The 24329-nt window shown below is 52.4% G+C and overlaps 1 protein-coding gene across 1 annotated transcript in view; it reads left to right on the top strand.

The window, feature by feature from the left end:
* The first annotated feature begins 1174 nt into the window (after nt 1-1174).
* EPHA8 (EPH receptor A8) overlaps nt 1175-24329 on the top strand; it is a 30419-nt gene continuing 7264 nt past the window's right edge. The window contains exons 1-11 of the mRNA XM_031506637.2: nt 1175-1835; nt 14310-14465; nt 15754-16089; nt 18861-18985; nt 19110-19272; nt 20033-20129; nt 20780-20847; nt 21316-21441; nt 22252-22437; nt 23040-23101; nt 23468-23677. Of these exons, the coding sequence (XP_031362497.2) occupies nt 1190-1835; nt 14310-14465; nt 15754-16089; nt 18861-18985; nt 19110-19272; nt 20033-20129; nt 20780-20847; nt 21316-21441; nt 22252-22437; nt 23040-23101; nt 23468-23677 (2175 nt within the window). The 5' untranslated portion in view covers nt 1175-1189. The remainder of the gene's footprint in view (nt 1836-14309; nt 14466-15753; nt 16090-18860; nt 18986-19109; nt 19273-20032; nt 20130-20779; nt 20848-21315; nt 21442-22251; nt 22438-23039; nt 23102-23467; nt 23678-24329) is intronic.

The following is a 24329-nucleotide window of genomic DNA, read 5'->3' as shown; positions in this document are numbered from 1 at the left end:
CTGGACTTGGGCATGGGGGTGGGACTTCAAAGCCTGTTTCTAAGTTTGGGGAAAAGCTAGATGGTTTGAAGTTCTCCTCTGCTTCTCTTTCTCCTCCTCTTCTCTCCTAAGAATTCAGTGGTCCCAGACCCATCCATGGGGTGTGATTGGAATATTTGGTATGAGCAGAAATGTGAGCTAAAGAGGTGGTGAGAAGCCCCAAGTGCAGCAAAAGTCTGTGTGTCCTGGTGAGGCATTTGGTGAGAGTGAAGGGGGAGATGCGAGCCGAGACTGAGCCCCCAGAAGTGTCATGTAGCTCGCAACAGCTAAGTTCTACTCGTTCCTCACCTATGGAACTCATCTCCAAAATACTACCACTTCTTCTCACTTCCTATCACTTAAACCCACTTAGCATCCCTCCCTTATGTGACACCCATAAACTCACTCCTCTAAACTCATCCAGACCCCCCTCCATTGCAATCCTGCTTGCTGCAACCTGCTTTTGCCAGTATCTCCTCCCCAGGTTTGCCCTGCAGCCACAGGTATATGGAATTTTCACCCCTCAGCTGTCAAGCCATGAATGTCCCGGTTCCCAGAGCCAGCCCTGATTCTGCCTCTCAGTTGTGTTGGGCACTGTGGGTTCACACTGAGGAGCCACACTGCCACCACCTTGCAGGGAAGAAGAGACCTCTGAGCCCCCATGAGTCCACATTTCTTGCTGACAGTCCTGTGCTCAGTACATGAGCACTCTGGTATCCACCCTGAAACTCCTTCTCCATATGAAAAGCACCCAGTTTTCTTGTGCAGGAGCCAGTGGAGATCCAGGTGAGCACAACTCAGGTGGTTCCTGCTGCTGCTGGAAATGACAGACAGCACCAAGAAAAAGAACTTGCAGACATGAGCTGGAGGGTTTGGAGCCCTCCCAAACACACATTGCCATCAGCTTCTGCCAGGACCTCAGCTAGTGTTCCTTTCTGCAAGCAGGGCTGCACCTCCCACAGTGCTACTACTGGGTGTCACTGCCCAAATTATTGCAGATAATGGGTGCTCCTCATATCCCTTTGCCCCGTGGAAGCAGTGACCTGTCCAGACACAGGAGCAGGGCGGTGGGAGATGGCACACACTCCTGCATGCTCCCTGCTCCCCCAGGGGTTGGGAACATCTGGAATTACCTGTTTTCTCTGTCCCACAGTGGGATTCGATCAATGAAATGGATGAGTTTTTCAGCCCCATCCACACCTACCAGGTCTGTAACGTCATGACCCCCAATCAGAACAACTGGCTCCGGACCAACTGGGTGCAGCGGGACGGAGCGCGGCGGGTCTATGCAGAAATCAAATTCACGCTGAGGGACTGTAACAGCATGCCAGGTGTGCTGGGCACCTGCAAGGAGACCTTCAACCTCTACTACATGGAGTCTGACCGGGACCTGGGCACCAGCACCCGGGAGAGCCAGTTCCTGAAGATCGACACAATAGCAGCAGATGAGAGCTTCACCAATGTGGACCTGGGCGTGCGGCGCCTGAAGCTGAACACAGAGGTGCGGGGTGTGGGGCCACTGAGCAAGAGGGGCTTCTACCTGGCCTTCCAGGACATAGGTGCCTGCATTGCCATCGTCTCGGTGCGGGTGTACTACAAGAAGTGCCCAGCTACAGTGAGAAACTTGGCATCCTTCTCCGAGGCTGTGACTGGGGCAGACTCGTCCTCCTTGGTGGAAGTGCGAGGAGAGTGCGTGGGCCACTCGGAGGAGAGAGACACCCCCAAAATGTACTGCAGTGCTGAGGGAGAGTGGTTGGTGCCCATCGGGAAGTGTGTGTGCAGTGCTGGCTATGAAGAGCAGAGGGATTCCTGCATGGGTGAGTCTCTACTTCTTGCCTGCAGTGCCTGCAAGGGAAGGGGTGGCTGCAAGGGGCTCTTGCCTCTTTGGGGAAGGGCTGAAGACAGACGCCTGCTCACAGAAACTGGGACAGACAGTCTCTGTGGAGACCTAGGGCTGTCCATGCATTTGCTGGCTGGCTTCATGCTTCCAAAATGTGTGGCTGGTAAGACTGACAAACCCTCTGGGAGTTCCTGTGGCTCTGACAGGTCCTGGTGCCCAGGGCAGGGCTTTTGGATGGGGATTGGCTGGCATCAGGACAGGGGCTGCTCTACTTCCATCTTTCTGTACCATGGATCACTGGCCCAGAGATCCCAGCTCAGTGCAACCAGAAGCTCTGACTGGTGCTGAGATCTCTGGTGTGCTCCAACAAGGCACTACTTGGCCTCTCCATAAGACTTGCCTCTGGAATGGGTTTAAAAGGGAGAAAGGCCAAAAGGAAAACACTGAGCTTTCATGGAACAAGGTCATTGCCTCCATCCCTCACCTCCGGGGCTGCTGCAGATCCCCTCATCCGGGGGTGTGGGGAGCCTTCCCAGGGGCCCTCAGTGCCGCTGGGCAGCTTCAAGCTGCCGACTGTACAAACTGTGATAAGGAAGTGGGGTGACCAGCAGCAGGCACAGGGATGTGTGTATACAGAGCACGGGCTCCCCGGGAGAGCCCTCCACACAGATTTGTTTGCTCTCTGTTTCTTCATGGGATGTGTTGGGGGGGAGCAGCACAAATATGAATGTGGGGCCTTTGTTTGAGTTTTGTGGTAACGTCAAGTGGAGCATTTGTCTTGGGGAGGCTTGACTCAAGGTTAGGATGTCCGACACCAGACTGGAATGGATCCAGGGGCTGCTGGGACCCACACTGGCTCCTGCAGGTCTCCAGTTACAAAGTGGGAAGGATGAGCAGAATGAATGCTTTTATCTGAAACTTCTCCTGCCTATGACAGTCGATTTGAAAGTTGTCCTGAGATAGATTTAATAACTCAGAAAAGGTCTTCCATAATGTTGAAAAGTGGGTGCAAGATGTATGTGGGGCCAGGCATGTGTTACTGCAGGAGGGGGCACTGGCATGAGCCTCCTGACTGGTTGTGCCAGCCTCACCACTACAAGGAGCTACAAGTTGGCTCAGACAGACAAAACAGCCCTTCTTAATATTCCCCTCCAGCAGTCCTGTACTGCACACTCTGCCTCAGGACATCCCCACCCCAAAGGCAGGAGGCTGAGCAACGCTGTGGCATTGGTGCTGGGCTCTGCCTGCCTCATTTTCATACAATTCCCTGGGTAGGTTTGCTCTTTCCTGGCAATGAAGCTGTGGCAGAGCCCCTTCTCTGCCCTCCTGCCCATTTCTAGTGGGATTGCTCCTACCAAAGGCATGGCACAGGAGAAAGTGTGGTCCAGCATGTGTCCCCAGGTGGTCCCACAGACGGACTCAGACCCAGCAATGCTCTCTGGTAAAATTCTCCAAGCCTTGTGCCATCAGAAACAGGACAGAAATGTCACTGGACTTTCTCTGACCTCAGTGGTGTCTCACCCTCCTGCCCTTCCTGTTCCATTTTTCTGGTTCCAGCACAGTTCGATGACCCGACATTGAGTGAAGAGGGGCAGCACCTCCTTTCCTGCATCTCCTTTGGTGGGGCAGCAGGACATATATTTACATATGAAGGCAAACAGATGCAAATCTCTGATCTTGTGCCTGATAGGGGCAGAGTTAATTTTTCAGGCTGAAAAGTGCCTTTCGGGGATGATTTATAAGCCCAGTGGATCTGCTGGAGTTGGGAATTAGCCGTTTTAATTGTCAGGCAGACAAAAGCAGGATTCCAGTGGCTGTCGCCCCAGCAATTTTTCATTCTCGGTCACAGGGATGAGATGGTATAAATCACTCCTTGTGGTCCTAATAATCTTTCTATAAATATCAGGGAAATTCATTTTTTGCTTAGGGAAAGGAGGTGTGAAGGGGAAGAAATTAGAGAAGATTCTTTGCCTCTATGGCAGTGTTTAAAATATGATTCCAAATTAATTTCCTTCTGCCTTTCACATCCGGACGCCTTATTTGTCAAAGCTAAAGATATTTGAAGAGTGGAGGCTACTTCCCCTCCTCTTTAACATTCATTTTTCTAAGGGCCTGCCAGAGTGATGGAAGACAGCTCAGGAAACCACACCATAGCCAGGTCTGTTCCCAGTCCTTCAGAGAAGTAAGGCAGTATCACAGACCTGGGAAGGAAGAGGTGAGGTGGGATGTGGTGAAAGATGTGGAACATCAGGAACTTCTTTGCCTCTCATCCCCATTACAGAGTTGTAGAATCCCAGACTGGTTTGGGTTGAAAGGGATATTAAAGCTTATCCTATACCACTGTCTGCCATGGGCAGGGGCACCTTCCACTTGACCAGGTAGCTCCAAGCCCTGTCCAGCCTGGCCTTGCAGGGATGGGGCTTTGCTGTCATCCATCATGTTGGATCCTTCGCTGCCCTTTTTTGGGGCAGGGGCGGGGGATGTGTCTGGGGTCTCTGACTCCTGCAGTCATCCCAGCAGGATCCACATTTCGCCTTGCTTTGATGTCCTGCTGTTTACCATAAGGATGTGAGGGGCAATTTCCATGGGATTGAGGGGGCACTGGGATGAGGATCATCTGAGGGTGCCAGCTGGCTTGGCACTGAATGTGTCACAGCCCCCACGCACCAGACATTTGTCCCTGTATCTGTGCCTAATGCCTCTGCCAGATTCCTCTCCAGAGATCCCCCTTCTCCCCTTCTCCAGCTGGGCCTGGGCACATGTGCTACAGTACGTTACTGGACAGAAATGGGATTTGAGCTGGAATTCCTACATCTATTGATGCCATCCTGGGGTCTGCCAGCTCCTAATATTCCCAGCATTTAGTCCCACAGCATCTTGTGCCACAGCCACCCAAAGGATAAAACTCCTGGCACGGCACAGCCCACTTGTTTTTCCCTCTGTTTTCAAGGTTCTGAAGGACTTTTCTTCCCTTACCCTCTAACCCACAACTTCAGACTGCTCTTTCCTCCTTGAAATGCAACAGTCCACATACGACACATTAACAACTCTTACACACAGCAAATAGCAACTGCTCTGCCTAAACAGCAGAATAAGCAAGAGCGGGAGGGAAAGGGATCTGTCCCAGCAATTTATTAGATAAGGAGACAATCAGCATAATTTGGCTTATTTATATGCAGCTGCTGTGCAGGACAAATGGATACCCATTTCAATAAGGTCAGTGCAATTAGAGGGATGGGAAAGGGGAGACTGGTTGTGCTTCTTTGGGCAGGGAAGGGCACATAATCCACCACCCCAAAGACTGAGAACTGGGGCGTGAGTACCCTGTCCTGTGTGTGGATGGATGGAGAGGTGGACATGGAGTGTCAGGCAGGTGGGGGCAGTGGCTCTTCAACCACAACCCTCCTACCAGCCATGGTCAGCCCCTCTTTGGGGAGGGCTGTCAGGCTCCTGAGCCACCAAGACCTTGGGTTTTGGTGGTGGTCCTTGGTGGATAGACCTTGGTCCTTACACCAAGTAAATCCATGGTCCTTGCATCAGGGTCCGCCTTTTGAGTAAAGTCTGAATTATTTCTTGGGCTGCATCTCTCACCAGCTATCAGTGAGCAAAACTTCAAGTTGGGCTAAAATCAGTTCAGCTGCTCACAGGTTGTGCAGAGTTTGTTTGCAGCATCGGCAGCAGTGCCATGGCTATAGATCATGGTGCTGCTCTCTGGGAGTTGACACAAACCAGCATCCAGCATCCAGCATCCAGACATGGGAGACCCCCAGAAGCACAGAATCCCCCAGGAAGGGTTTTTGTTAATAATCAGGTGGAAAAGAGGGCAGACCATCTTTCCTGTTGTCAGAGTGGGTGGATGAGCCTTTAGCAGAAATGCCACTCCCAAAGAGCTTCTTTTTGTTGAATATCCATGGCTTTCAGGAGCTGTTCAGACATTTCTGTCTGAAGTTTGGAAACAGGCCTCTTCTCCTCTGGGTCTTCTGGTTGCACTGGCTGCTTTCCCTCCATTCTTGGGACCTTCAGTTTGGCTGTTCCCTTTAGATGGAAAATGGGGATGAGAGAGCAGGAACTGAGCAATTCCTAATTCTTGCTCCAGCAGCCCATTTGTACATGAGGATGGGTGTTTGTAGTCTGAGTGAGAACAGCCACCAAACACAGGTCTGCTGTGTGTGGCTGAACGAGGATCAGCCCTGGGTTAGATTTTACCCAGCTCTGCTTCAGCAAGAAAATGGCCTTTTTCCTCTGGACGAGAGAGGGACACTGCCACTGCTTGGGACCCTTTCCCCTCCAGCCTTCAAACTGAAGGAGAGGTGGGAACAGACGAAGGACTGCTGAGCTCTCTCGTGCCTCCTGTGGTACACAGCTGGTTGAAATGGGTCTGGAGAGTCTGGTTAGCAATCTGGAAGCCAGTTAATTTTTTCCAGTTGGTGAGATTCATGCTGATGAACCAATCAGCAGATTTAATGTACCTTAAAACTTCCTTGTGGGCAACTTTAATCGAGCAATTAAAGCACTACAGCATTGCTAATTAAGAGGAGAAAATACCCAGCTTGGTAATTATGTGCTTGTGAATACAGTTTTGTATCCATGGACATTACGAAGGAAGTCCCACAGCTGGTGGGGCAAGGGCGGAGCAGAGCTGTGTGAAAGGAGGGGAAACCAGCTGCATCCCATGTACTGTGCTGGGGGCAAAGCCTGGCACAGGGGCAGGGAAAGCCCTGGAAACACCTAAACAGACACATGCCAGGTGAAGACACTGGATGGGGCTTGGAGCAGCCTGGTCTGCTGGAAGGTGTCCCTGCCATAGGTAGAATGAGATGGGCTTTAAGGTCCCTTCCAATCCAAACCATCTGGTGATTCCATGATTCTATGAGAATACCCTGTTATTGCAGCTCCAAGCACACATCTTGGAAGATGTTTCCGTTTTCTTGGTGTGGATTTCAAGAGGAATTTCTGTGCAAGTCCCAGCACACACATGGCAGGCCCAAGCCACAGCCTTACCTTCCTGCAGCATCCTCTGCCTGCTGTCTGGGTACCTGGCTGTATGTGGTACCCAGAGCTGGTGGCACCAATGCCCCAGGTGTCCCACACTGAGGGCTTTTGCCATGGGTGCACTAAGACAAAGCTTCCAAGGCCAGGAGCAGAAACAGTTCCAAAGTGGTGCAAAAGTCCTTTCTGTGATGCCAGACAGGGGAATCAAAATGTTGGTGACTCACAAGATTTTCATTGTAGTTTGCAAGGCCATCAGCTGCTCTGTAAAATACAGGGAATACTGGTTGGTGAGATCATGTCACCGCTTGGTTATCCCAAAGCTCTGCATCCTCAAAAAAAAAAAAAAAAAAATTTGTCTTCCAAGATGCTTAAGCTGTGACTATCTAGGAACACAGAATCATAGAAAGGTTTGGGTTAGAAGGGACCTTTAAAGCTCATCTCCTTCCAACCCCCTGCCACGGGCAGGGACACCTTCCAGTACCCCAGACAGCTCCAAGCCCTGACCAACCTGGCCTGGAACACTTCCAGGGATGGAGCAACCACAGCTTCTCTGGGCAGCCTCTTCCAGGGCCTCAGCACCCTCACAGGGAAGAATTTCTCCCAGTATCCCGTCTAAACCTGCTCTCTTTCTTTTTGCATTAGGAAAGACTTCTTTCTCCAGAGGTTTATCCAGCCCTGGGGTGGGATCCTTGGATTCACACTTGCCTCATATCAGGACCTCCAACTCACTGTCACAGACCTGGCTTCTAGACTTGAAGCCCAGGGGTGCTGGGCTGTGTGTGAGTAGCTAGTTCAGCCCAGTGAGTTCGCTGGAGAAGGCAGGAGGCAGGACAGGGTGATACCAGGATCTCCAGCATCACTCCCACCTCTAAAATGCAGTGGCCAATTGCATTTGCTTGGAAAACAAAACAAAGCATAACCCCAGCACCTAAACCCATTTATTTATTTCTCTGCTAAGGAACAAACAAAAAGGATGGAGGTGCCTGAAGAGCACCACTGTATCTCACCAGCACACCAATACAGGGTTTGTCCTCAGCTGAATATTTTGTGTGCCTCTTTTCCTCTGAGTTTTCTGTGTTTTGGCGCTGACAGAAATGAAGGGTGAGAATGATAGTGAGCTGGAGTTCAGGGTAGTTATGGGGATTAATCAAATTTTATTTGTGTTTAGGAGGTCTCTGTGGCCCTCTGAGAAGTGGTAAAAAGCAGCTAGGCTGTGATGGATGAGGACATTCACCAGTTTGGGAATGTGGTTTTTTTCAGGGGATTTTTTTTTTTAACTCTTCCATAAAACTTGGCTGCCTTTGGGTAGTGAACACAGGCTGTTCCTCTGGATTTCCAGTGTTTTCCTACTTCCAGTAGGTACCTGGGAAGCTGTTGTTGGGGAGTTTGGACACAGAGCACAAGAAAGACCTGGAATTTTGCACTAGTCCTTACACCGGGGATAGTGTAACAAAGTGGGGGGTGGAGATCTCAAATTCCTCACCAGCACATTCAGAGGCTAGGTGAGATTGCCTTGCATGGAGAAGACTCTCCTCATTCCACAGAGCAGTAGGGCCCTGCTAGAAACTTGTTCTGCCCTTGACAGGAGCTCCAGATGCCACTCACGGCACTGTTTGTGTCAGGGCTTCTTCCCCTCTGAAAACAAGGTGCTGCTGCTGCCACTCCTCCAAGGAGAAAGATCCAAGGCTGGTGGAGCTCAGCTGCGCAGGGGCAAGGGCTGGGCTGGGCACCCTCCTTTTGCAGCTCAGCCCCTCTAACATCCACAGCCATATGGATGTGCTGAGAGGGCTCACATGGCCCCCAGACTGCATTCCAGCTCCTGCCAGGGATGGGATGAAGCTCTTGGTGTTCTGTGTCTCCTTTCCTCTTTCATGCCTCACAACAGGGACACAGATTTACCTCCCGCACTGTCACCTTCAGGCATGACACCCCTTCCTCTAGACTGTGTTTTCAGGGTTTGGTTTTGGTTTGGTGAAATCTGTGGGGTTTTCTCAGAAGCTTTGGACACTTCTGTCTAAAACTCTTTGACAAGACTGAGTTTGGGAAACAGCTTTTTTCTAATTCTGGCACTAGGCTGCCTGTTTCCATTCTTCTCCAACAAGCTGTAGCCTTTCTCTGGATAGGCTTTATAAAAAAGCCTTTGCTCTGAGCATGTCAGGCTGTCTCACCTACACAGGTCTGCACATCCTCACCTCCACTCCCACAGAAGGATGTCTGCACCAGGCAGCAGGGCAGCACTCACAGCAAACAGGGACGTGGGTGTTTTCTGCTTTTATTTTTTATTTTTTATTTTTTTAAGATGTGGGAGAGGTGGGGGTGTGTCCAACAGTACTGAAATCAAGCTGAATGGGGATGTGAGCAACCTGGTCTAGTGGAAGCTGTCCCTGTCCATGGCAGGGCAGGGGAGCTGGATGATCTTTGAAGTCCCTTCCAAACAAAACCGTTCTGGGATTTATGGAATTCCATGCTAGAGGTGTGATTCCAAGTGATTCTGTGACTCTAACACCTGCTGATTTTTCTGTGGCAGCAGTGTGCAGATTTCCAGTTTGGGATGCAGCCAGTCTGTACAACTGTGGTTCCAGTTTTTCCAGCACTGCAGTGGAATTACTCCACTTGGAAGGGCAGGACCCTCCTAAATACAACTTGTTCTGGTGGCAGTGAAATCTGGGTTTTACCAAGAAGGATGCAGGGTGTCCTTTGCTATCTGTGCCATTTGCTGGGAGCCCCAAACACAGGGTCTTGCTGGCCTTGCAAAGCCTTAATGGGTAAAAAACTCGTCCTGTTTCCCCCTCTGAAATCAGACTCAGGTACAATGGGGTGTGAAGTGGGTTAATTGTGAGAAGAAGGGCCAAGGAGTGGGGAAGTGATGTGAGGTGGAGTCTGGAGTGATAGGAGACAAGTTCAGGGGTATGTAGTGGTGTGATGGGTTGTACTGGGAGTGGGAAGATCTGTGAACTGTGCAAAGGAGCTGCAAGGTGGGAGTGGGGCTGTGGACGGGCTAATGTGGTGCTCAGGGGCCAGAGGTGACCAGGGCTGAGGCAGTGTGGAGACAAGCAGCACAAGGAGGGTACCTGAGCACCAGCAGGGCTGCAGGATGAGGCATGACCTCTGGACCAGGAGATTACTGAGATCACCAGCCTAGGCAGGCCCCCAGACTCCCTCCAGGCCACTGAACAGCCCAGACCCTGGGCTGACCTGGGATTGCAGGGAAAGGGGAGCACAGCCCTACTAAAACAGAAGATTTTGGGCAATGAGGCAAACGTGTCATTTTAAGACATGACTGAGAATAACTGGCTTCTGTTTCAGTGTCTGTGTCATATGGGAGCTGAGATTTGAGGCATCATGCTGAAACTGGATTGAAAGGAGGCTGGGATTTTCTGTGCCGGCTTGTGCAGCCTGGGGGCTCTGGGACTGGTGCCTGTCTCTGGCTGTCACAGTGGCTGTGACACCTTTATTTCAATCTCTATCTCTTCCCAGCATGGCCAAAGGGAGATACATGACTGCTCTTCTGCTGCTTGCAGATGCCCAGATCTGTTGAAGGGTCAGGGAGGGTGGCACCAGTGTCACAGAGCTGCCCCATGTCACCCTCAGCCATGCCCTCACCCTGCCCAGACCTCCTGGGCAGAGGACAGAGCCAAGAGAGAGGGACATGGGGGCAGTGCTCTCATTTGCAGCCCCACTGGGGCACCCTTGGTGGTCCCAGCAGGGCCACCTGCAGAGCACTGCTTCCAGCAGCCACTTGACAGGGAGAGGAGCAGCTCATTCCCTGCTAGTTTATCCTTGACAGGTCCATCCATCATCTCTTGAGCTCTGCCAGCTGATTAGCAGATGTTGTCCTGTCCCCAGATGATGGAGAGGGAGTGAAACAAATGGACTGAGCTCCAGATGGCTGGCAGGGCCCTTCCACATTCACTGTTCCTGAGACAAGCCTGTGCTGTGGGGTCCTTTGGGCAGGTGATGCATGAGAGTGGGGCTGGTGGGCTGGGAAAAGGCAAGGTGTGCAGTGCAGGGTGGGGGGAATCAGTGGAAGCCCCATGGGATAGACCCAGGCAGGTCTGGAGTGATCACTGGGGACTCCCTTGTGTGATACAGGGCTAGAGATGTGCTCTGCCAAGCACAGGCTCAGCACTGGGTTTTGTAGGCTCTGCTGGTGACACTAGGATCACCCAGGTGTCTGGGCTGCAGGGAAAATGTAAGTGTGCAAGTCTTGAGCTGAGTGGCAGGTGAAGGCTGCTCCTGTCCCACGAGCACTGCAAAACCACACTGTGCATGTGAGAGCAAACTGCAGGGACAGGCAGCCAGGGCTGGCACTGAGGACATTGCAGCACTTCTGGTGGCTCACAAAGAGATCTCACCTGAGATCCTCAGATTCAGAGCCAGGGTGTCAATTACATCAAATCATGGGAATAAAAGAAACTGTCACCTTCCCCAGGGCTCCAGGGAGGGCACTTCTGGCAGGTGGCTGTAGTTGGCTGCCGTGAAGACAGCAGAACAGCCACTCTGCACCTCTCTGCTGGGTGGCTGCAGATTTGGGAGGCTTCTCTGTGTGCCACAACCATGGCTGTGGAGCCCAGTGTGTTTCAGACCTGCTGCACTTGATTGAATTTTTCCTACTGGTCACTTCTCTGCTGTTTGCTCTTCCCAGAGCTAACCTGGGAGGTTCCTGGTCTTACACATCTCACTGGCATGGCATGAGCGAGCTCAATCCAGAGCCTGGCATCCTGTACTGAAGGTATCCCATACTATGTGCAGGCTTGAGCTGGTGCCCTCTCCTGTGCCTGTGAAAAGCTTTGCACATGTGTCTTGCTTCCCTCTAAAGTGGGCACTGAGTCACTCAGAGGTGCATGAACCCCAAGCAGTGCCTGTCGCAGCACCAGGTGCTCCCCAGCCCTCCCTGTGTGCTCATGCTGTCCATGTGCTGGGAGCTGGCTCCCGATGGCTCTGCCCTGGTGCACAAATTCACCTGTAATTTGTCATTTAGTATAATTTTCCCCTTGAGTGCATCTAAAATAATTGTGACTCATTGCTACTGGTAATTAATGGTTTTTTTACAGCATTAAATGCTAAGTGATTACAATTGCTCTGTGCAAAACTGCTGTGCTTCGTGTTCCCATCCTTCCTGCTGCCTGTCTCCTCCGTACCTCAGGTAGCACTGATTTCTCTGCCCTAATTAAATAGTGGTGGAGGGAACCACTCCAGTGCCTCTGAAGTCACAAGTTGCTGGTTGCTGCTTGGATAGAGATGATGGTTTGCAGGTCCAAGGGACATTGACACAAGTTAAAGGCAGCAGTCCCTGTCCTGCACCTGCCCAGCACCAACTGGGGCTGTCCCATTGCCCAGCTCCCATCCGTGGTCATGCAGTCTTCATTCTTCCCCCCACAGAAAAACGGAAATTTTCTTACTTCTGATTTATTTTGGATTTTGCTTGGGTTTTTTTCCCACCAGCTGGCTGCCTCCCAGATTTGTCCCTGCATGAGAACAGGGTGTATCTGTGCCCATCTCAGTCTTACACCCAAACCAATGGGCTGCAGACTGGAGGGTGCTGCATCAGGCGACACTTGGCAAGGGCAGAGTGCCTGAATCTCTTGGTATCATCAGGATCAGTCAGAACCAGAGCCTGCCAAGTGTCTGAGGCTGTCCTTGGGAGGCTTGCTGTTCAGCTGGAAATGGACAACAAGCTTCCCCTGAAATCTGCAGCCCCTGTGTTCTCTCCTCTCCTGATGCCCTTGAGGAGGTGAAAGGTGCCAGAAGAGCTGGGAAACAAAACTAGCCCCTAGCTGCTGCCATTTCACATCTGCCTTCCCTTGCATCCCCAAGTTTAGGCATTTCTGCTCCTTGCCCTGATGCCCTCTGGGGAGTGGAGAAGCAGAAATTTAGGAACAAAGTCTGGAACTGCTGGCCTTTGCTGTACCAAGATGTGACACCAGCCTGTGACACCAGCCTGTGGTACCACCTCTGGCATGTGCAGCACGTGTCTGTCCTGCCAGTGGTATCACTCCCCTGCTGTTAACAGAGAATTTGGTTTAAAAGTGCCACAGAAACTGGTGACAGAGCCTGAAGAGGGACCAGCAAGTGCTCCCCACTGCCTTCTGCCATTGCTAGAGTAGCTCAGTTATAAAAAGGCCCTTGTGTCACTGTGCAGTGTGTGATAGGTGGAATATACTGATAGAATCAGTCAAGGGAGATCTGTGGCAAGAAAAGGAGTGTTATTAATAAGAAAACAAATCAACACCTTGAAACAGAACAAGCAGCATGGAGGGACACAGCCCACTGAGGATGCTGGATCACAAAAAAAATCTTTTACATACCTGAAAGCAAAGATTAAGGCTGTATGCAGATCTGACAACTGGAGGTAAAGATGAGAAAATGATGGTATTACTACCTCAGTGGGAAAAAACAGAGATGAGTCAGACTCAGGAATAATCCTTGAATCACTAGAACTAGTCCTGAAAGTACCTCATGAGTACAGGGACCCAGACAGAACCTGCTTGCCCTTATTTGGAATCTAAGTCTGCAGGAGAGGGCAGATCCTTCCACCGCCAGACAGATACGTGACATGCCACATGTCACTCTTGAACAAATCGATTTTTTAATGAGAGACAAGGTGTTTGTTTGTGTGACAAGTGATCTACCTGAGGGGCTGCTGGGAGAAGGGGGTAGGATGAAGCAGAGTGATGGGTGTGGGATGACCTCCTGCATCAGGAGGAGGCAGAGGAAATGCAGGCGGGTTGGATCATCAGAAAAAACTTTTTTCCAAGGCTGTGTCATTTGGCCTGACTGTCCCTCTGCCTCCAGAGAGAGGGCAGCAGGCATGCAGTGCCTTTTTGCTGCACTATGCAACAAGAGAGGCTTTTGCTCTATTGTTTTGTGCAAGGGAATTGTTGCTCAGTGTGGCAGCACCGCAGGGTCCTGCAGAGGGACATGTACCATGTCTCAGATGTGGAGATTTAATTTGTGAAACCTCCCACAGACATGCTTTTGGGAACCTGGGCATAGCCAGTGTTTGTGGCAACCAGCATGAAGTGAGGACTGTGTTGTAAATTTGCTCCGTAAATGGTATTTTGGAGTAGTTGCCAATAGATTTCTAGAGCTGCATGGTTTGAACCTTGCAGTGTTCTCTGTCCCGAGGGCAGAGAGTAGCTGGACAGCAGGCATAGGGGCAAGAATACCTGGAGCTTTGCAGGAAGCTCCTGAACAGCAGAGGCACTCAAGTTTGCTTGTGAAGCAGTGGGGAACACGTCAGGATGGCAGTAAGTGCAGCTGGGGGAACAGAAGTTTCCACAGAACCCAGTTTCCAGATGAGCTGCTGGAGGGGGCTCACCCAGGTGCAGGGGAGAAAGGCTGGTTTCCTGTGCACTTCATGAGAACAGAGCTGAACTTTGTGCTGGTGGGATCCTCTGAGCTGTGGGATGGTCCTCATCCAGGCACATCCCTTTGACCTCTGCCCTTCTCTCTGCAGCCTGCCAGCTGGGATTTTACAAATCAGCCCCCGGGGACCAGCTGTGTGCCAAATGTCCCCTGCACAGCCACTCGGAGAGCCGGGCAGCTCGTGTGTGCCACTGTGACAGCAGCTTCTACCGCGCCGTGCAGGACCCCCCCTCGGCTGCCTGCACACGTGAGTACCCCCTGAGTATCTCCTGAGTATCCCCTGAGTACCTCCTGAATACCCCTGGCTGGCCTGTGCCCAGCTGTGCTGCACTGGGGCACGTGTGGCATCCTTGGACCCGGCTGCTACTCCTGGCTGAGCCCAGCTCTCTCCCCTGGCCCTGTACCTGCTGCCCAAGATGCTCCACCAGCCTTACAACCCTGGGTGTCTGTCTGGCATGCAGCCCTCCTTAGCTGCACTCCCTCACTGCCTCTGTGTCACCCCCATCCTGCTGCTCTCCAAACACCACTGACCAGAGTCAGAGAGTCACAGAATCCTTAAGGTTGGAAAAGCCTCTGTGTTTGTCAAGTCCACCCATCAGCCCAGTACCTTCATCACGTTCACCACTAAACCATGTCCCCAAGTGCCACATCCACACATTGTTTGGAATACTTTCAGGGATGGTAACTCCACTATTTCCCTGGGCAGCCTGTTCCAATGTCTGACTGTCCTTTCTTTGAGGCAATTTTCTCAAATACCCAATCTAACCCTCTTGTGGCACACCTTGAGGCCATTTCCTCTCGTCCTGTCACTTGTTACCTGGGAGAAGTGATGGAGCCCCACCCCAGCTTTCCTTTCCCAGCAGTGCACAGGATGCTCAGACAGCCCGGGACAGCCATGGGGTCAGTGCAACTGTTGCTCCTCTGTGGGTGGACAGTGACACCAGGGTTTGTTATATATATTAGCTCATCTTTGCAATAGACTGGTTTGAGGGGCCCAGGGCAATTAAAAGGGGACAAGAACATCCCAGGGGGAGTCCTCCTTTCTGCAGATGGTCCAGGAGGACAGATAGGTGTGGCATTGCTAGCTGAGGCCGGGCTGAAGGAGGGATATGCAGCACCTGACTTGTGTTTCCCTAAGGGTATCAACCCAAGTTTATTAACCTGCCAAGGAAATGTGAGTTCACCTTTCCCTTTAGGTGAGCATATCCAGCTCATCAACTGTGGCTCTCTCTGAAAATCTTCATGCTTCACCATTGCCCTGCTTCCTCCAGAACTAACATCAGCTCTTGCTGTCTGGCATTTGGCATCCTGATCCTGACTGCTTTACCTCCAAGGCACTTCACCCTGTGGCCTGCCCGTGTCATTGCTCTCTCATGTCCGGCACAGTTGCTGCTCTGGGCAGTTCTGTGTTCCTTGCAGCAGTGTTTGTGAACTCAGGTCCTGCTGCCCAAGGCACATCTCCATTGGTCCCACACTCCACCATTTCCAATACTCCAGCAGCCCTCGCTCTGCCTGAATGCCCGCTTCGCTTCCAGGGCCCCCCTCTGCTCCCGTGAACCTGATCTCCAGTGTGAACGGCACCTCGGTGACCCTGGAGTGGGGCCCGCCCCTGGACAAGGGCGGCCGCGCGGACATCGTGTACAACGTGCAGTGCCGGCGCTGCGCGGGGGACGCGGGGCCGTGCGAGGCCTGCGGCAGCAGCATCCGCTTCGTGCCCCAGCAGATGAGCCTGGTGCAGGGAGCGCTGACCGTCACCAACCTCCTGGCACACACCAACTACTCCTTCTGGGTGGAGGCCGTCAACGGTGTCTCCGACCTCAGCCTGGAGTCCAGGAGAGCCGCGGTCGCCAACATCACGACAAACCAGGCAGGTAGGAGGAGCAGACCCACCCCTTGACCTGTGGAGGTGATGCTGATGTTGCTCCAGGCAGTGTCTGCAGGAGCCAGAACCTGCCATAGCAGCGAAGGGCTGGTTTGGTGATGGGCGTGGGACAGCCAAGAAATGGTACCAGTGTCCTCTATGCTGCTGGAGGTGGGTTCAGGGAACTGGAATGGGCTGGGGACAAGTTGACCAAGATAACTCCTACCCTTCTCTGCTTCTGCTTCATGGTGTCCTTTTTCCTTCTCCCTTCCCTTCACTTCAGCTTGCAGACAGTGCTGGAGGCTCCTTTTCTGCAGGAGACATGGGACACGGAGAACACTTGTTTATTGACAGGAACACTAAGTGGAGTATGAATGTTTCATTTTTTGTCCCTCCCAAAGGGCCAGGCAGCAGTTCATACTCTGCTCTTACCTCACACCAGTGCCAGGCCCCAGCAAGTGACAGGAATGTTTGCTGGAAAAAGTCTCTCTCATGCATGTCTCACCTTTGCAAATTCCTCACTCCAAAATTATCTTTCCTCAGGAAACTCCTCTGAGCAGTGCTCTAGTCCAGGTAGGATAGGACTTTGTTCCGTGGCATTTTTGCATGGAGTACACTGTGAGCAGAGGGATCAAGGCAGGGACTGACCCTCCCTGTCAGTCCTCCTAATTTGAAATGAGCCCACAAGAACTTCCCATGATTCTGAGCCTCTTCTGGTCTCATGGCAGGGATACCAGTGGGAGAAACTTGGGAGCTTCTGGATAGCTCATGGCTGGCATGAGAACAGGTCCCTCTGTCACTAATGCCAGCCTGTAGCACTTCTGCAGCATGTGGAAATGGCTCAGTCCCGCTGGCTTGATCCCTCACAATTCCTCCGAGTGCAGATGAGCTGCCTCAGCCTGATGCCTCAGATGGAGATGCTCTCAGGAAGTGCTGAGTATTCCTATTTTGACTACTCAGCTGCAAAATGAATTCTGAGTAGGTGCCATGAAAGCAGCAGGGTTGGGAATTCAGTAGTTCAGCTACTGTGCTCCAGCTGCTGCATGTGACAGAGCCCTCTGCCCTCCAGGGAGCTGAGGGGACACTGCATGAGGGGATCTCCTGGGTGCTGGTACCCTTGTCCCCCCAGCCCCAATGGCTGAGGCAGATGCAGCACAGATTCCTGGGCTGTCTGGAGTAAAGGCATTGCCCATGCTCATGCAGTTTAACTGATTCCCACCATCCCACCCTGTCCCATCTCTCCTGCTGGTACAGGGTGCTCTGTACCAGCAGCGTTTTCTGCCTCTCAGAAAAGTCAGCCCCCAAGAGCTAAAATTGCTGCTGCAGTCCCTGTGGCCTCTTTTGGTCTCTGGGGTGCTCTGGTGCCATCTCTGCACTGCAGCCATAGCCACTGCAGCTCTGTCTTGCCCAGAGATGCCACATCCCATATTTCACCTGACAATGAAGCGCACAAGTGGGGCCTGAAACCTTCCCATGAGTCAGACCCTGTGGCTGCACCTGGCCATCACAGCACCCACTACACTCTGGGTAACTTCCAGTGGGTATTTTCCCAGTAGGAAAAGAGGCTGGTGAGTTGGTTCCTCCAGCTCTGACAGCTACAGTTCAGGCATGGCTACAGGTACAAGAACTGATTCACAGCCTCCCAGCTCAGGACAGGGAAGATGACAAATATCCCAGGGCAGCAGAGCACCCCCAGGACAAATTTAGACTGGTGCTCAGACCCTGACCACACTTACCATCTCCCCTTTCCCTCTTCCCATGCCCTTCTCCCTTTACCCCAGGCAGAACAAGAGGGGACGGAGTGCTGTTAGGGCTCTCCTGTCAGAGCCATCAGCCCATTGGCGGTGAGCGAGAGGCAGCAGTGCTGCGACCTTCTAGAAGTGTCTCCAGTAACAAAGATGCTCAGTGGCACAGGCAAAAACACACACAATCACTCAACACACACTTCTGGCAGCTTTTGTAGAACCACCGACAGCAAAGTGGGAAGGGTCTTTGTGTGGAGTTCCAAGGAGGAGGTTTACTCCAGCCACGCACGAAGGGGATCCAGGGACAAAGACAAAGGAACAGTGGAGGGTCCAAGTTTAAATACGGGGGACAAGGGGGGCAGAGGAGAGCAGCAGGGCTGACGGGCTCAGGGCGGTACAGAGGCTGGACAAGGGTGGCAGCCAATGGGGTGAAGGGGGCGGGACACTGCAGCAGAATGGGGCCAATGGGGAAGCAGGGAAGGGAGAACATTCTAGGGCATATGCATATACGGAAAAAGGGGCGGAGAGGCCAACAGACCAACCAGGGAGGCTGAACCTGGGTACATTTGCATACACAGCAAAGCATCCTGGAAGACGCTCTGCTCAGTCGCTTTGAACAGGGGAGATTTTTCCAACTTAGGGTCTGTCCATCCAAAGAGAACCATAATGGACCCTTTTTGTGTAGGCCCACTGGCCTCCACAATCTCCACGACCTGCAACCACACTGGTCCTTCTCCTTTCTGGCTCCAGATCACAGCAAATCACTCATGTCCCCTCCTGCCTGTGCTGGGACAGTGCCCTCCTCTCATCTTCTCAGAGCTGCTTTACTCCATGGGAAAGAAACTGATGCATCCAAAACAAGGAAAAGCCTGTTTGCAATCCCCATCACAGCACTCATCTCCACATGGCTTTAATTAAACGAGAAAACTAGTTTAAGCCAGGGGTCCTGCCTGGGGCTCTGGTTCTACCCTTCTCTGTTGCTGTCTCCTGCTGCCCCCACTCAGCAGGCACTTAACCCCCTGTGTGTGGTCCTCAGCCCCGTCACAGGTGGTGGTGGTGCATCAGGAGAGCACAGGCCAGAACAGTGTCACCCTGCTGTGGCAAGAGCCGGACCAGCCCAACGGCATCATCCTGGAGTATGAGATCAAGTACTATGAGAAGGTAACACTGAGCATTTTCTCAGAGAGCCCCCTGCTATCAGCCGGCTTTGCACAAGGGGCTTCTTTGGAAGACTCTGTGGTTGCTGTGCTAATGCAGAAAAGGTTTTGTTGTTGATTTTCTCCAGGACAAGGAAATGCAGAGCTACTCAACTCTGAAATCCAAGAGCACCACTGCCACCATCTCTGGGCTCAAGCCTGCAACCCGCTACATCTTCCAGGTGCGCGCTCGCACCTCTGCTGGCTGCGGGAGGTTCAGTCAGACTGTGGAGGTGGAAACGGGGAAGCCGGGTGAGTGTGTGCAGGTGTAGGGTGTGGGAAGTGTGGGGCAGGGAACATGGGGCCTGGTGATGCCCTTCTCCACTGTTCCTCTCCCACACAGAGAGGGGGCCTGAAGGCACATCTCCCCAGTGTTTCAGCCTGCAGGGATTGCTTGAGGTTGCATTCCTGACATGTTTGGAACAAGAGGAAACAGACTGAAGTTGAAACAGGGTTCAGGCTGGATAATAGGAAATGTTTCTCCACTGAAAGAAGATATTGGAACAGGCTGCCCAGGACAGTGGTAGAGGCACCATGCCTGGAAGTGCTCCATGAATCTGTTGATACAGCACCTGGAGACATCTTTAAGTGATAGCCTTGGCCATGCTGGGTTAATGGTTGGACTCAGTGATCTTAGAGGTCTTTTCCAAACTTAATGATTCTCTGATTCTATGCTTATACATCAGAAAGAAGAGGGAGGAAAGATGTAGTAGTTAGGGCAGGGAAGACCTGGAGAGGTCCTGAGGCTCCAGTATCCTCTCTGTACTGGTCTGCTGTGTCACCATGGCTTTCTCCGATCTCTCCTTGGTTTTCCCACATATAAATGGTCCCTGTACACTGGGAGAGGCTCACAACTGGGAAATGTGGGACAGTGCTTCATCTTTGAAGAAAGGCCATGACTGCATTGTCAGCCCAAGGCTTTGTATTTGAAGATCGTGGGGTAGGTACATTCCTGAGCTCAGCAGTGAATTCCCCACTCCAGCTCATCCCCTTCCTACCCTGCTTTTTCCAGTGTCTCTCCGGTACGACACGATGACAATTGTCTGGATCTGCCTGACACTCATCACTGGCCTTGTCATCTTGCTGGTGGTTCTGATCTGCAAGAAGAGGTAAGGGTTTTGTGGAGGCTAGTGGTGTTTTCTGGAGGTCTCCAACTGGGACAGGAGGGATGGGATAACTTGGGCACAACTTTTCTCCTTTCAGATTGTCCAGAGCATTTGTAGGTCCAGGGTTAATAAGCAGCCAGGAGACTTCATTTAAGGGTCACCACTTTCCCTGGCAGAGCCAGTCTCCAGATCTTCCCTTCACTCTAGCAGGATGAATAGTAATAAATGTGTGTGCATACTATAATATATAATATACGGAATATCAGTAGCATGAGCAATAGCAATACCAGTACCAGAACTACTACCGGTACAGGAGCTGACTAGATGGACTGGTGGGTAGGTCAAGGGTGGAGAGATCTTTTCTACAGCAGACAGATCCAAGGGAGACTATGTGATCTGTATGAGCATGGCTGAACCAGGCATGTGGAACACGTGCTTTTAGCACTACCAAGCCTTGGAGAGCCCCTGGAGAGCATTTTGATCCAGACCAAAGTGTCAGTCCAGTGCAATGTAGGGATGCAGCTGGTGGATGACCAAGCGTTTTCTCTGGCTGCCCACAGTCCCAGCATGCACTGCCTTCTACCCTGGCTTTGGAATGCTTGTGGGAGTGAGGCATGGGGGCTTCTATTCTGACCCTTGTCCTCCTGTGGCAGGCACTGTGGGTACAGCAAGGCTTTCCAGGACTCTGATGAGGAGAAGATGCATTATCAGAATGGGCAAGGTAGGACACCCTCTGAGAAGAACTCCAGTCCTATGGATGGGCAGAGATGGATTGTTACCCCCTGACAGTTATGTGGTTTCCAGGAGGAAGGGTTTTGTATCTTGCCTCCTCTGGGAACATATCTTAGGAGACTTGAGTGGGCAAGCTGATCCCAGAGGCATCCTGATGATGGGGTTACACTCTGCACTGAGAGTGCAGCAGGATCACCCCAGAGAGCAGCAGGCCAGGGGCGGGGGTGGGGCATGATGGAGTGGGACAATCATATGGAGAACACCTGGGCAGCCAGGTCCTGAACTGCTCTGAGGACACTGCTGAGCCAAAGTGTGATTTAGGGTTCTTTGTGCTGCATCTCCCTGGCTCCTCAGCCTGTCCTGCCCCTGCCCATCCTCTGCCCTGTGGCTGGGTGTCCCTCCTCCCAGCAGGGCTGCCTGAGAGTGCTGATCCCCTCTCTCCCCTTTGAAACCCCAGTGAAGTTCCCTGAGTCCAAGTTCTATGTGGACCCCCACACATACGAGGACCCCTGCCAAGCTGTGCATGAGCTCACCCGTGAAATAGAGGCCTCCCGGATCAAGATTGAGAAGGTCATCGGGTCTGGTGAGTTCTGGTGCCCAGTTGCCCCTTTGCATGGTGTCTGCTCAGGGAAATCCATGATCTGAGGTTGTGCCGTGCCCCTGGCCCGCTGGGATCAGAGCTGTGCTCAGCAGGGCTTCATCTGCTCCTTATCCTTGTGAGATCAAAACCTTGGATAGAGTGGGGGTTTGGGGGAGTGAAAGAAACCCTTTGGAGCAGCCTGGTGCAGGGGGTTGCTGGTCAGCGGGTGTGGGAGTGGCAGCTCAGGCTGACACAGCAGATGGTTCACCCTGTCCCCTTGGTTTTCCAAACATGCACCTGTGAAAAAAAATGGAGTGACAATATGCAAATGGAAATTGCAAGCAAAATGGCACATTTGCAGAAGAAAGGAGAGTTTTGCATAGGAACAGGGGCTTTTGGGAAAGTACAGCGCAGAGCTGGAGCTGGAACTTCACCAGCAGCACTCTGAGGGCCTAACCCAGAGGAATGGTGAAGGTCATCCTGGCTGCACTGAGATACTCAAATTTGTTCATTAAAAGCAATAAAACAAGTGCCACTGTAATCACTGCCCTTGGCCCATTGCCTTCAGTGATAGGCACTGCATAGAGGTGGTTTCTGATGTTCCCACCCTTTCTGAACTAGAAGCAAGAGCTGATCAATCCTTTCAGAGGACTGAATCCTGGAGGGGGTGGAGGGGATTGAAATCCAGACTGAAACCCAGAGGGGCTGAGGCATGCTGTGAGTATGTTGACAGACTGGATGATTCATGGTGTTAGTGGGTGAATGCAAGAAGCTGAGGAGTTCTCCATGCCCCCACTTTCGCTTGCCTTGCAGGGGAGTCTGGAGAGGTGTGCTACGGCCGCCTGAAGCTGCCAGGGAAGAGGGAGATTCCTGTGGCCATCAAAGCACTGAAGGCAGGCTACACAGAGAAGCAGAGGCGAGACTTCCTGACTGAGGCCAGCATCATGGCACAGTTCGACCACCCAAACGTCATCCACCTGGAGGGGGTGGTCACCAGGAGTATGTGGCTGGCAGGGGAGGGAGTGTATGGTGGAGCAGAGCTGGGATCCATCTCCTTGCAGGCAGCTTGGGAGATGGCAGTCAGGGCTCACTTTCGGGTACACTCCATCCTTCACTGGCCCAGTAGCTTTTCAGATTTGTGCACTTACATGGGACAGCCACCTCCTTGCCTTCTCTTCCAGAACAAACTTCCCCATGGCAGTTCCACACCATGCTCTGCAGTGTGCTCCAGATCGTTGTTGGTTTGGGAGATGTCCTACTCAAAAGCATTTATTTTAAAGGCTGCCTGTATTGAATCATAATTTGAAGTCTTTCTCCAAAAAGGCACATTCTGATGCAATGCCTCACACTAATGGCATGCAAATTTCAGCAGGGTAATGAAAGTGACCCAGCCATATCAATAGCACCTGGAGGGAGGGATACCTGTCTGGGTTGTTGCCACATCCTCATCATTGGGCCAGTCCTGCAGGGCTGACAGCAGCCTGAGGGGCTGCAGAAGACCCACAGACCTCAATTAATGTCTCTCCCAGTGAAAACCTGGCATGGGGCTTCCTGGAGGAAGGTGACTTCTCTGCTAACTTGACCTCCCTTGTCTTCTGCAGGCAAATTGGTAATGATTGTTACTGAATACATGGAGAACGGCTCACTAGACACCTTCCTCAGGGTAAGGAGCAAGTTTGTATTTTCATTCACTGCACATCCCCTGGGGTTGGTTCCTGCTCCTCAGCCTCACAGCCACTGTGTTAGAGAGAGCTGTGGATGCTGGGCTCTCACCTTTCCAGCAGACACAGGCTCCAGGCATTGTGTCTGGCTCCCTGGAATGCCACTGCAAAAGCAGGGACAACAGCCTGAGCACGTGTCAGAGGCACTGAGAGGGCAGGAAGTGGGCAGGGGTACAAGCAGGAGGCACTGGGGTCAGAGGAGGTACAAAGCCAAAGACGAGAGGCACTGGGGGACTGGTTTAATGACAGCAGCACCAACAGGATGGTGGTGAGCACCACAGGTGTACTCTGGGTTATTTCCTTTCCAGAAACACGATGGACAATTCACCATCATCCAGCTGGTGGGGATGCTGCGGGGCATTGGGGCAGGCATGAGGTACCTGTCTGATCTGGGCTACGTGCACCGGGACCTGGCTGCCCGCAACATCCTGGTCAACAGCAACCTGGTGTGCAAGGTGTCCGACTTCGGCCTCTCCCGCATCCTGGAGGACGACCCCGACGCTGCGTACACCACCACGGTGGGTGGCTCACAGAGCTGGTCCCTGCTGCTGCCCCAGGCCTCTGACTCATGGAAAAGTCAGAGATTCTCTAAGGCAGCCTGGGGTCCCAGGGGTCTGCCTGGCCCCCGGGCTGCCGCTGCTGTGGGTGTCCGGATAGCACTGCGCTGTCAGGCTCAGCCTGTCTGGGTCCCTCGGCTCAGCTCCCAGCCATGAGCAAACTTAGCGAGCACCTCTGGAGTGATTTCAGCTCCATGAGTTCAGCTCTCAGTGATTTCGCTCTGTGCTTGCAAGTGCCTCTGGCAGACACACAGGGAGAGAGAGAGAGAAGAGAGAGGAGGCTGTATGCGGTTCCACAGCAGTGTCCCTTTGTTTCAGTGAAGGTGGCAGGGACAGCTCTTCTCCGCTGAACAGGGCAGAAATGGGGGTTTATATAGGGTGCAGGGGTATTGGAAATTGTCCAGTTGCCAGATTTGAGGAGAATATGACCTATAGGCTTACAGAGAGGTAACAAGGGTCTGAATGTGGAAGAGGGGCATCTTGGGTCCAGTCATCATGACTAGGTGTTTTTTTCTTAGGCGAGTGACCACCAGGGAGGCCTTGCAGGGCCTCTGACTGCTACAGCACTCAAGTCAAAATAGGTGGGGCAGGAATTATGATATCCCTTCCTGCT

The sequence above is a fragment of the Lonchura striata genome, chromosome 24, assembly GCF_046129695.1.
Source record: "Lonchura striata isolate bLonStr1 chromosome 24, bLonStr1.mat, whole genome shotgun sequence".
In the NCBI taxonomy this organism is placed as follows: Eukaryota; Metazoa; Chordata; class Aves; order Passeriformes; family Estrildidae; genus Lonchura; species Lonchura striata.
The sequence above is the reverse complement of the archived record's forward strand: the minus strand, read 5'-3'. Positions and strand labels throughout refer to the sequence as shown.